The 12,345-nt window shown below is 45.9% G+C and overlaps 1 protein-coding gene across 3 annotated transcripts in view; it reads right to left on the reverse strand.

Annotated features, from left to right (window-relative positions):
- Positions 1-12,345, reverse strand: part of SLC35F4 (solute carrier family 35 member F4) — a 113,307-nt gene that overhangs the window by 10,243 nt on the left and 90,719 nt on the right. For 2 of the 3 annotated variants that reach the window (XM_048307374.1, XM_048307375.1), the window contains exons 2-3: positions 11,119-11,307; positions 6,832-7,129 (exon numbers count right to left, since the gene is read on the reverse strand). In XM_048307374.1, the coding sequence (XP_048163331.1) occupies positions 6,832-7,129; positions 11,119-11,307 (487 nt within the window). The remainder of the gene's footprint in view (positions 1-6,831; positions 7,130-11,118; positions 11,308-12,345) is intronic. The other variant, XM_048307376.1, reaches the window with a different exon arrangement.

The raw sequence follows: 12,345 nt of genomic DNA on the forward strand, positions 1-12,345 counted from the left end.
ACATAGGGAAAACAACCTACAATCTTCTTAAAAGAGCAATTTCGAAAGAAGAAAAGAAGTAACTTACCTGGAATAATCACACTCTGGGCAACAATAATCCCAGGAACTCACACACAGAAATGAAGGTTATCTATAATGCTCCGACAGCTCCCAGACTCTGCCTTCAAGGCCATGAGCACAAGGATTAGAATCATCATTTTTTCTCTGCAGCTTGCCAATTTTCTTTTTTTGGATTGCTCCAAGCCCTGTTTTCATTCCTACTGAAATACATTTTTATGTATGGCCAAGGAAGCTTTAAGAACTGCCTAAAGATACTCAAAAGGACTGCCAGATACATCAGCGTGGTGGGGAAGGGAGCCACCAGGCAGTGGGAGTGAGCCAGGCAAACAGGAGTGTGTGAGGAAGACAGGAAAGGGAGGGAAAAGTATTTAACAGCTTCATTTTATTATACAGTGAAAATCTGTGTTTTCTAGGAGGTATTTCCTTGAGGATTAAATTCCAAAGAAAACCTCCAACTTCCCAAACACTGTGTCACACACAGCTCAAGTGAGCTGCTTGCTTCTTAGGATTTCAGGAATCTCTGCCTTTCCCAGGAATCTGGGAAGGATGTTTTTTTAGCAACTCCACTGTCTGCACCCTTGGTTGAAGGTATTCCTGAAGATATATTCCCAGTGTGCTTCACTTCTTGGCATGGCAGGCTCTCTGACACTGCTCAAAACATGGGAGGTCTCACAAGTGACCCTGAAGAGCAGTGGAGTGAACCAAGGCACCCTCAACCTGCAGCACATCATTCCAAGGAAAGGGACATGGAGGGAATCATCCAAATGCCCAGAGGCTCTGGGGCTCCAAAGTGCTCACAGCCAAACATGGCTGTGTTTGGAAGACTGCTGAAGCACCCACTATGTAGAACTAATTAGCAACTTCAAAGGTTGCATTGCAATGTGAAATCAAATATATTTGTTATTTGAGGGTGCTGGGGGTGGTATGCTAAATACCTTGATTTGGAAGACGAAATCATTTTCAGGGCCCCTTAACCATTTTTACTATCTCCTGGGAATTTTGCTGTTAAAAACATTGCAGCTTTTCACTGTTAAGATTGGAAACCATCAGTCTCATTTTGAGGAAAGTAGAATAGTAACATCTGTGTAATAACTGAGATCAGCTACATCTTAACCTAAATGATTCTATGATTCTACTTAATAACCACTCTTCTCCTGCTGCCACCAGGACAGCCTGGGGTACAAAGCAGTCATTCCTGGTAATAATAAATTCCATTCTCAAACTCTGTTCCAGGGCATCCAGTGAGTTAACACTCAGGCTGGTGGATCTGCTAATTACCTCCTTCACTCTAGTTGACCTCAACGTTCTCAGGAGTCCTGTTCACCAAAGATCAGGATAAAGATGTTTAAAATATAAAAAAACCCCAGCTACTTGTGTGCATAATTTGTCTGAGATACAAAGCCAGCACTTGGTGAAGCAAATAAATCAGTGCCTAACTTTGCAGACTTTTGTAACTCTGATTTCAGCAGGAGTTAGAGGTGACAAGTTTCCCTGTTTGAGAAAGGACCCACAGGTGGCTCTTCAGTGTTTCCTGGCACACAGATATAGCAGTTTACCTATAAAAGATGCTTCCCCTTGAGACTCAGGTGGATGCAGAGGGTAATTCTGGGCTCAGATCACATCTCACCTCAAGACAGGTGGGTGCACCATGGCTGTGTCACCATTCCACAACACCAGAGCCAGCGTGCCCCATGTCCTGACAAGAACAGACCTGCACTGTGAACTCCAGACCTGTGTGGTGGGAATTCTGCCATCACTTCTGGGGCATGACTGGATCATGATAAATCCAGCCTGCCTCAGGAGCTGTCAAGATTTTAGAGGAAAGAAGCCTGTGCTGTGTTAAAACAAGGCAGAAAGGTGCCTGGGCTGCCTCCAGAAATGTGGGGCACAGCTGGACCCGGATGCCAGAACGGGCCAGGTTTTGCTGTCCTGCAGATCTCTGGGATGTCTGCACACAGACAAACCCAGAGCAGAGCCAGGAGGATGGATCCAAGTGCCCTGACAGGGTGAATCCTCGAAGGAGGAAGGCTCAGTGGTTATTACATTATTCTGGGTCAGGCTCTGGGCGCCTGGTCAGTGATTTGGGAGAGGCAGCTGTGGCTGCCCCAGCAATGGCACGTATCTCTGAGTTCCCAGAGGCAGTGAGAGGGATGAGCAGGGATGCACAGCTAGGAAAAGAATCTGGAAATGCTTCACAGGCCCCAGGCAATGGGCTGTTTTAAGCAGGTGGAAGGGCCTCCATCACACAGCAGTGACCAGAGAAAACAGGCGGTGGTGGTTCCTCAACTCTCAGTGAAGAAAATATAGCAAAGTCTCTGACAGGGTCGTGCTGAGTGAGGCAGAGACTTGATGAATTCACCCCTGTGCCTAGGAGAGCTCCATGAATAATGCTCAGTCAATGAGGAGATGGGGAGAATACTTTATTTTCCCAGTCAAGGCTACAGCAGATTGCCTGAGGCTTTGTGAGGGATGGTGGCTCAGTGGTTAACTCAGCCTCTTTGACATGCAACTAAAATTAAACTTGCAGGAGTCATCAGACATGACAGTGATTAAAACCCTGGGCTCAGGAGAGAGGGCTCCCTGGAAGCCTCCCCACACAAATAATGTTGCAGGCTGCTGACTTAGAGGCACAGACGTAGCTAAGGGCAGCTGACCCTGAAACTATGACAAAAACTATTTCCAAATGCACAAGAAGTCTATTTAAAACCTGCTCTCTAACACAAGTAACTCCTTTTACTTGCAGGTAGCCCTCAGCCATCAGCTCTGGGCAGCATGCCATGCTCTCAGGAATTACAGCACCTCAGGCAGTCATGTAGCTTTGCCTCTGGCACCCACTAAATAGCTTGTGTGCCCTCTCAGTTGTTCTGATGCCAGGCCCTGCACAGGAACGAGTTTGTTCCCCCCTGACACACAGCAGCCTCTGGAGTGAAATCCAGCAGCTGATTATAAGCAGCTCACAGAACAAAACAGCAAACAGGCAGAGACCTGGGGTACAGGAACACAGAGAATGCAGTGACATCACCTGGATTAGAACTTGGCAAGGCCACAGTGACATTAGGGCAGCAAACAGCACAGCAGCACCTTCTGTAAGCACAAGTCATTCAGTGCTTCTGCCTGAATGACAGCATCTGCAGCCATAAAATGCCTCCCAGCTCCACTGCAGGGGACAGGCACCAAACTGAGTGTGGTTAAGCACACTGGTGAGTTGTGTTCCCAGGACTGACCGAATCTGAACTGTCAGAAAGAGCCTGACCAGCTCTATTTGTCTGGTGGAGAGCTGGAGCAAAAGGAAAGTGAATTCTGCGTGAAACTCTCACATAAGCAGTGCCTGGCTCAGGGGGCAGCACCAAGGAATACTGTGTCCCACAGGAATGGCCCATGGGAAGCCTAGCTTTGTGCTGATGGTATTCCTCATGTCTCCTCTGAAAAGCCCTTTGCAGTCAAAGTCTGGATTTGCAGTTTATTCCACAAGTGGCTGGAGGAACTGGACTGAGCTACTGCTGCAACACAGAGGGAGAGGTTTGTGGGTGAGAAACCTGCAGTGACAAGTTTCATGTACAATACCAGCTACTTATGGCTCAGCCTGCACTTCTGCTCACTTCTTGTTCTCCAAGAAATCCAACTCTTCCCGGTGTGTTTTGTTCACATTAAACCTGCACCTACCAACACCTTCCCTGGCCAGTGGCTCGAGGCTGGGAAGAGCCTGCAGCACCAATCTCAGCTCTGACACCGTGGGTACATCCTGGCAGGAAGCTGCTCAGTGTCACAGTGTTTGTCCCTGAGAAGCCAAGACACCAGATGGGGAGGCAAAATGCATCGACATTGAAAATGTCACCCGCCTACTCCACACCACAACTGCATGAGGACCCTAAATGACGTCTGTGCAGCGTCTTCTGCTGTGGTAAACGCTGGCAGGGTTCGATTTCCTACTGCTGAGCTTCCTGAGCTTCAGATCATCTTACCCAGCACTAGTGGAAGGAGTTTCAAGCTCTTTATGCAGGACACACTTTTTATTTACAGTGCTGAGGGGATACCAAGAGCCATGTCCCCTGCCTGAAAACAACCAAGACCCTTCACCTAAACGCAGCAGGGAGTTCATAACCATGAATTATTTTCTCAGACCACAAGATTGAATCTCTAAGGTAAAGGGTGAAAGGTAAGAAATACACAATTTATAATCTCAAGTATTATAATAATAGAATGCTAGAGTGGTTTGGGTTGAAAGAGACCTTAAAGACCACCCAGTTCCACCCCCCTGCCATGGGCAGGGACACCTCCCACTATCCCAGGTTGCTCCAAACCCCATCCAACCTGGCCTGGAACACTTCCAGGGATGGAGCAGCCACAGCTTCTCTGGGCAACCTGTGCCAGGGCCTCACCACGCTCACAGTCTAGAATTTATTTTCTAATAATTAATCTAAACCTGCCCTCTCTCAGTCTGAAGCCACTTCCCTGCCATGTCCTTGTCAAAAATCCATCTCTCTTGCAGCTCCTTTAGGTATGGAGCAGCCTAAACTTTTCAGAAAGCCAATCTGAAGTTGAGGATTGAGACTCCTGTCCTTCCAAGTGGGATTTATTAAAGGAGCAGTGGCTCTCTACAGTTTTGCCACCCTGGGGCAGCACTCTGCAAGTCACCCACAGGATCACTGATCTCTGCCCAGGTGTCACAGACACTGTTTGTTCAGATCCACTGGGAATATCTGCTGGACAAAACGTCTTAGGTCTTTAAAGCTCCTAGAGAGTAGCTACATCCTCCAGAAACATAAAGACAAATCACCTCTGGTCTCTGAGGCAAGCCTGGAACTGGTACAAATGGGTTTATTGACAAGAATTAGCCACTGCACAGGAATAAAACAGGCAAACGAAGCAGCAAGAGATCTTACAAAATGTAATAAAAAGCTTTGTAATAGAACAGTATCAAGAATGCAAAGCAAGAAAATACACAAACAATCAATGCAGGTTTGAAAACGCCCCTATTCTGGGGAGGAGGCTGGGTGAAATGACCTCCAGAGATCCTTTCCACATTAAGTCTGTCTATAATTTAAAACTACAAATGATGCTTTTCAATTCTTTAAGTCACCAAAAAAATCCAAAGCTCATCCTGAGGAGATGTCCATTCCATATCCAAACTGAAAGAGCCTGGACAGTCAAGCTGTAACACAGCACAGACCAAGCAGTTGGTCCCCATGAAGAAATCATCATTTACCAGCAGTTACTTCCTCCTCGGGATGTGAGTTCCTGACATATCTGGAATAAGAAATACTCTGGGAAGATTCCCATCAGCTCCAACACTGGTGTCCCGACTCAACACATTCACAGACCCACTGCAGAAATTCCTGTGGGCATTTAAGACTGTCCTCAACTTCCAAAGCTGAATTCTTAACAGAAATGGGGAAATATATCAACCATTCAAGCACAGGGGTTTTTTATGCGTTGCCCCAAATGTTTTGCCCCAAAATTTCACTCTGATAGAAATATAATCAATGAACCAACAGCAGGGGATTTATCTGCAGGGATATTTCTTCTCACCTTCTTCCTTATTTGCTGTGCCATTGTTATTACTTCACCCCACATGCAGAAGCCAAGCTGACATGGTTAATGTTCTCACAAACACTCCAGCAGAAATCTAAATGAAGCATCATTAAAAGACAAAGCACCAGGGTTTGCAGAGAAGCACTTAATTAAGTGCAACTGTTCAATTTCAGTCACACTGATTTGACAGAAATGATAATGTAGGGCCAAATTACATCCCAGATCCTGGCAAAAAGCAGCTGAGGGAAGAGTTTGGCCCTGCCACACTCCACCCTGACAGTCACAAATGGGACTCCCTGTGTGCTCAGTGACAGCAGGAGCCAGGGACGGGTCCCACGCTGGCTGATTCCTGGTGGAACAGACAATTCTGCTGCAGTCAGGTTGTTTTCACAGCAAGCCTGCACTGGAACAACAGAATTGGGTCCCAGCTCAAAATGACCCCGTGAACCCCCTCCCTTCCTGGGCAAGGTGTGGTATCTCTTGGTGAGCTGAGTTTTGTCCCGTCCTTTAAAGCAGCTCCCATATCACTGTCAGATCAGTGGAAAAATAAAAGTGGAGGAGGAACTGTGAAATGTCACAGAATGTGAGGTACTTCCAAGCCCCAGAGACAGATTAGATGTGGTTTTCTTCAGAACTGGCTAAGGGGAAGCTAAGCCAGCCTGGTCCTGGTGGTCGGACTGGATGATTTCTTTGGGTTCTCCCTTAACCCTGTATTTCTCTGATTTCCCAGAGCTACTGAAGAGGGATTTATAAATTTCCAGCAGGATGAAAGGGCAGTTTGCATCCTGCTATACTTGCTCAGCATAGAGAGCAAGCCATGATCTTCCACATGGAAACCACCTCCTCAACTCTGAGCATCTTTCTTCTCAGCTAGGAGTTGGTTTGGTTGCACCCAACACTGCTATTCTATCATAAATGGACCAGGACAGATTAATCAGTGGCCTAATCCAGGCAAGAACACAAAATATAGAGATATTAGACAATATAACAGCAAGATTATAAGCAGATTATTGACCTTTTCAACTCATCAAAAAAACCCTTTAACAATCAAGTATCCCTTTATTCAGCACACATCACTCATCTGTCAGCCTCCTGTGAGCTATTTATGAATGAGGTTTTCTGCAGCATGACCTTTATTCTGCCTCCTGACACCACGGGTGGAACTGAGCACAGCAGTGATCTGAGCTCAGCCCTCAGGAATTAGGTTGTTTAAAGGGATACTGCCACGATAAAGCCTACCTGAATTTTTTGATTGGAGACTGCTTTTCCTGCGCAGTTGCAAGGTGCCCGGAATAATAAATTGGAAAAATCATAATGTTCCAGTTTGTTGAGAACCAAGTCATGAAAAAGGGACAGTCAAAGGTCTCAAACGTGATTTTGACAAACTGCGTGGTCCCAACCCAGGAGGAAGAGACGGACAAAATGATCAGGAATCTCCAGATTAGCTTGAGAAACGTGGATGTGCAAGACTGGCATCGTGTCTGGCTGTCAGCCTCTTGACTGCTGCTCTCTGTGTGCGTTTGTGTTCCTTCTTCTCCTGAAAAACAAAAAAAAGAAGAATAGAGAGTTGTACATGTAATGAATGCATTCAAAACAACGCTTGGCAAAACCTCCCCTTCTGGTCCAAGTCACAAATCATCCCTTGCCTTCTCCCTGTAACTCCTCTATGTCTCATAAATACTGAAATCCTGCACAAAAGTATTAATAATACCATCTCTGTCACTTCAAGGAGGCAGAACCAAACACAAACACAACACCGAGGGCTGAGGTAACAGTATTACAAATAAGCTGTTGTCACTATTTGCTTCATCAGCCCTTCATTCCCTCTGCCAGCAAACCTCCAGAATAAAAATACATCCCTTGGAACCAACAACGTTATAGAGTCAATTACTGTGCATGTAAGCAACAGAAGAGCTCCCTGAGCCTGTAGGTCTGGAGACAGGAACAAGTTCTTATTCCTCAAGACTTTTAACTCCAGAATCACTTTTTTATTTGCAAGCTGGGATGGGGAAAAAAAGAAACAGTTTGGTGGTCCTATGTACCCAAGCAGAGAAAGGCTTTTTGCAGTCAGGTTGGTGTACTTACATTTTTGAAGTTAACAAAGGAAGCTGGACAGAAGTGAAGCTTGGCACGCCTAGAAATAAACCTCTGCGCATAAACAAGGAGCGACCGGAGAGTTGGCATTTCCCATTTTAGCACAGTGGTTTTCAGACCCAAGTGCAGATTTCCTACCATAGGTGGGGAGAATTTAATCTCACTGACTGGTGACTTGCTCTCCAGACCCATCTCCCAGAGATGCAACCCATGATCCCTGTTTTGGTTTGCTAGATCCCAGCTGAAAACAAGGAGCACTAACACTGCTGTCCTGGGAGCTCCCGGGGCAGCACTGAGCTCCAACCATTCACCCTGTTTGACCACATCACATCAGTTTGGTAGAAGAAACAGGGAAAACTCTTCTAAAAATCATGGCCTGAAGGCCATTCTCCTATCAATTATCAGTCACATGAATACATGATGTGATATATAGAAGAAATAATATGATTTTGAGGGAAGTTATAGATGCACTGAGTGATAGATGCACTGTCCAATATTCAGCTTTTATGTGACAGAGGTATCCTTTCACACTCAGCCTTAGTTTCCTTTTACATTAATGCTTTTGTTACAGCCAAAAAGAAATGTCAGACTAGGGTTCCAAGCTATTACTGTAAACCAACATTACACATAAAAAAAGATTTATCATAGCAGGGAGTGCATTTGCAGTCAAGAATTCTCCTAACTAGGACAGGGAGCTTTTTGTAGTTGTAATTGTGTGATGTGGTTTTTTCCTAAAAATAATCTGCATTCGGTGGCTCCATTGTTTAGTGGTGAATCAAGAATTTAAATAAAATTACAGGTTTATTAAAAACATGCAGAGGATAATCAGCCACGGGTCTGAAAAGGCAAGCATCCTTTTAGCATTCTCCTTGGCTGCTGAGAGAAAATAGATATTTTTATGGTACTAATAATGACTGACGTCTATTGAAAGGTAAATTACAGTTTATTTGCAAGTTAGAATGGCTTAAAAAGAATATATTATAGTAGCATCGACTTGCAGGTCTTCCTGCTAAGTAAAACTACCATGCAATTAGTCCTTTTCAGCTACCACTTAAAATAATCACACAATGATAGAAGAATAAAGCACTTTTAGCCATGCTTTCTATTTTCCAATTACAAAATAATGATGCAATTGGTGTCACTATGCATGACACTACCATCAGCATCTGACTTGGATGTTACAGTCCCAGATCTGAGTGCAAGTGAAAGGCACAGAAACACACTCTTGTTGCAAGACCTACCTTGCATTTAAAGTCCTGAGTAAGTTTTTAGAAATAAATGTACAGTGAGGAGTTGCTCTAAGTGTTTAATCAGCAGGAATTCACCCCATGTGATGTAGTTAGCAAACAACTGAGTATTCAGGATAAACATGTTGTCTGGGGGCCCTTTATATTTAATGATAATGGAAAGGCATGGTGAGAGGGGAGCTCATTCCATCCCCATATATCTATCTCTATCTACATCTAAGCTCACTGGAGGCACTTAACTCTAGACCAGATATCTGCAATTAACTTAAGTGAAATTGTGATTGATCCCAGTGACAGAGTAGCTTGACAGCTGCTTTCAAAATCCATGGGACATGCACACCTAGTTCCCGGCCAAAGAATCAAAAGGCCAAGATAAGAAGTATCTTTCAAAATAATGACAGGGCTTGAACTAGAAGGCACAGGGTGAGCAGGCACATGGTTCCTATTAAAGAGGTTTAGGGATTTCCAAGTCATGAAGCTGGGGCTGGAGCAAGCACTTGTGTTTAGACACCAAACGATAATGAGGAGAAAACAAACTAATAGCCAAAGTAGCTGGGAAACAGCCTTCTACAATTGGCAAGCTAGCAGGGTCTGCTTTTGGGGTCTGCTTTTAGATGGGATTGGAACAAACCAAAAGACTTATCCTGGGAAGAGCACGGAAACAAGCTGAGGACTCAGCAAGGATGAAAGGACAGGTAAGAATGCAGATCACACAGCAGGTGACACGAGGAGATGGCACTGGCCATCTGAGTGGAAAGCAGTGAGCAGAAACACCCCTGGCATGGTCCTTTGGTCCACGGTGCAATTCTTACTGACAAGATGGTCACAGAAAAGCCTTTCTCTTGCAGTTTTCAGAAGAGTGAGATGAAGAAAATCAAAACCTACAGCTTTTCATTGGAACTCTTCTGGCTATTTGGCAACTACACCCTAGAAAATTATATTCTTTTATTTGTTTACCTATTGGGTAAGTCCTAGTTAGACTTCTCTGATGAGGAAGGGAAGATCAGGATAAAAAGGGAAATTAATAAATGCAAAGTAAATGTTTAGAAGAGTATGATGTCCAGGAACTACTCAAGTGGCCTAGAGCCCTTTCTTGGAGAAGATGGGTTGTGATTTTGGATGTACCTTAGTGCCAGCAAGCACAGTTATGTCAGCCTGATATCTGGGAAAATGAGATTTGGTTTTCTGGTATCTTAGCTATGATCTTAACTGCAAGATGTTGCATCCACTCCTTGCAGCAATGATCACCTCCAATACTCCTCTCTGAGGCTTTCCATCAAGACAGTACTCCTGGAGTACGAGATCACTCTGTTTTCCAACGTGAGAAGGGCTCTTGCTGCCATTGGTGGTGAAGTGACAAGAGGAAAGTTCAGCTCCCCCAAATCCAGTGTGCAAGGGAGATCCGACCTGTTCTTCCTCCCCTTTTTGCTCACAGTATCTACACAAGCAGTCTTCCAAAGAACTTGGGCAATTAAATTATTTCCTTCCAAAAAACCTGGACAGTTAAATTACTTCACTCATTTAAAGTCTGTCCTCAACAGTGTGGCTTAAGCAGACTCACAGGCCTGTGGCTGCACATTGTAACTGCTACCATCCCGTCCCTGCAGCTGCCAGATGGACACCATGGTGAGGAGCTCAGCGTTCACCACACCTACAGGTTCATTTGAGCTAAACTCCTGCAGTGAAGTGGGTGATGGAAGCCCTGACGTGCAGCTGACCGATGTTCTGAACTGTGATGGTCTTCCCTAGAAATCCTTCCACCTGCTGCTCCTTCTCTTCCTCTTCACCAGACCATCCGCGGTGCGAGCCGAGGTTGTCACTGTCTTTGAGAAGGAACTCTTAAGGGCCCTGGTCTGTGGCCAGGCTGAAGCTGAGGAGACACAACCACTCTGTGAAATCTAACCGTGTGCTAGGGCTAACCATCTCTGAGGATCTTCCGTGCCTCACGCCGTGCCGGGTACCTAACGCACGTCATGTACCTGCCAATCCCAGGCTTCTCCTCCCGTCCGTGCCGCCTTCCTGCCTCACGCCCGGGCTCGGGAAGGACCTGCACGAGAATCTGCTGCTCGCAGCACCGCAAACCAAACGTCAGCATGCTCGGGCCCTGCCCCATCTCTCCGGAGACACAGGGAAGAGGCCTCTGGCAGGCACGCGGTGGCGCCAGGAGTGCGGCTGTGGTTCCTACCTGATCTGCTCTGCCTCTCGACTCTGCTGTGCCGACAGATTCCCGAGGGACTTCGATTCTGCAGCTCAAGAATGGGAGCAGCAGAATCTTCAGCAACAGATAGAGGGGAGAGCTGCCTAGTCATGCCTCTGTGTCTGCTGGGGCAGTTGCCTCCTGGCTTGCATTGGATGACAGATGATCGTGAGGCACCTGAGAAGAAAGAGTTTGCATCAGTTTTGGCTGGAAAGTCCCTGGAGGAACGCGGGGCTTTCAAACAGGCTGGCAGTGAAATGCATACAAAAGGAAGCGCACAGCAAAAATGCAGGTTTCAGCTCTGCTCAGGATAAAGCAAATAAGTGAGTAAATAAATACTTAACTCTCTCCCCCCTTATAGTTAAAAAGGTGCTGCACGAAAACCAGTCTTCCCCCTGAAGAAATGAGAGCCCCATGCTGCAGTGTATTCTCAGCCCCATGGCTCCGTCCATAGGGTCTACACAGTCAAAGGAATTTGTACTCACGTGGGCCCCTTCCTGAGCACTGACACTGAATCAGGCCAAAGGAGAGGTCACCATTCCCCCTTAGGCTGGGAAGGAGGGCTGAGGAACCACTGCCTCCCTCAGGGCTGGGAGCCTCTCTAGAGGAGAGCTTCCTCTTTCCACACTCCAGAATGATCCTTGAGACTCTTGGATGGGATGAAGCCATGGTCACTCACAGGTCTTTTGGATGAAGATTTCTGCTACAGGATTGAAGATGCCGATTTTAAGCCTTTACAGACACCAAATCAGAATCTCCACAACTTCAGAGAAGTTGTTTCTCTTCCTCTGCTACATGCAGACAACTCCAAGATGAGACATTTCACATGGAGGCTGGACAGAGGCACGAGGCAGCAGAGAAGACCCAGGTCCCAGAAATACCAGTAGTACCAGATGAAAAATTTTCCAGTGAGTAGGACACCATATTTAATGAGCAAGAGCTTGAAGGGCTGAATTAAGAATCAGGAAAACAACAGCAAGGAGTGCAGTGCTGGAATCCATCAGTGTGACTGGTGATCAATCATGCATGGACTCCCAAATTTACCAAAGATGTCTCTGTAAGAGGTCAACACATGAGCAGCACAAGAGAGTCTTCTTCTCCAGCAGAAAGTGAGGATGACAGGCCATTTTGGAAAGCATAAATGTGTGTTCACAGCCAGCTGAGATCACCCACTGCTTGTTTTGCAGCTGCTACTTCAACTGGTGACCATCTCAC

The sequence above is a fragment of the Corvus hawaiiensis genome, chromosome 6, assembly GCF_020740725.1.
Source record: "Corvus hawaiiensis isolate bCorHaw1 chromosome 6, bCorHaw1.pri.cur, whole genome shotgun sequence".
In the NCBI taxonomy this organism is placed as follows: domain Eukaryota; kingdom Metazoa; phylum Chordata; class Aves; order Passeriformes; family Corvidae; genus Corvus; species Corvus hawaiiensis.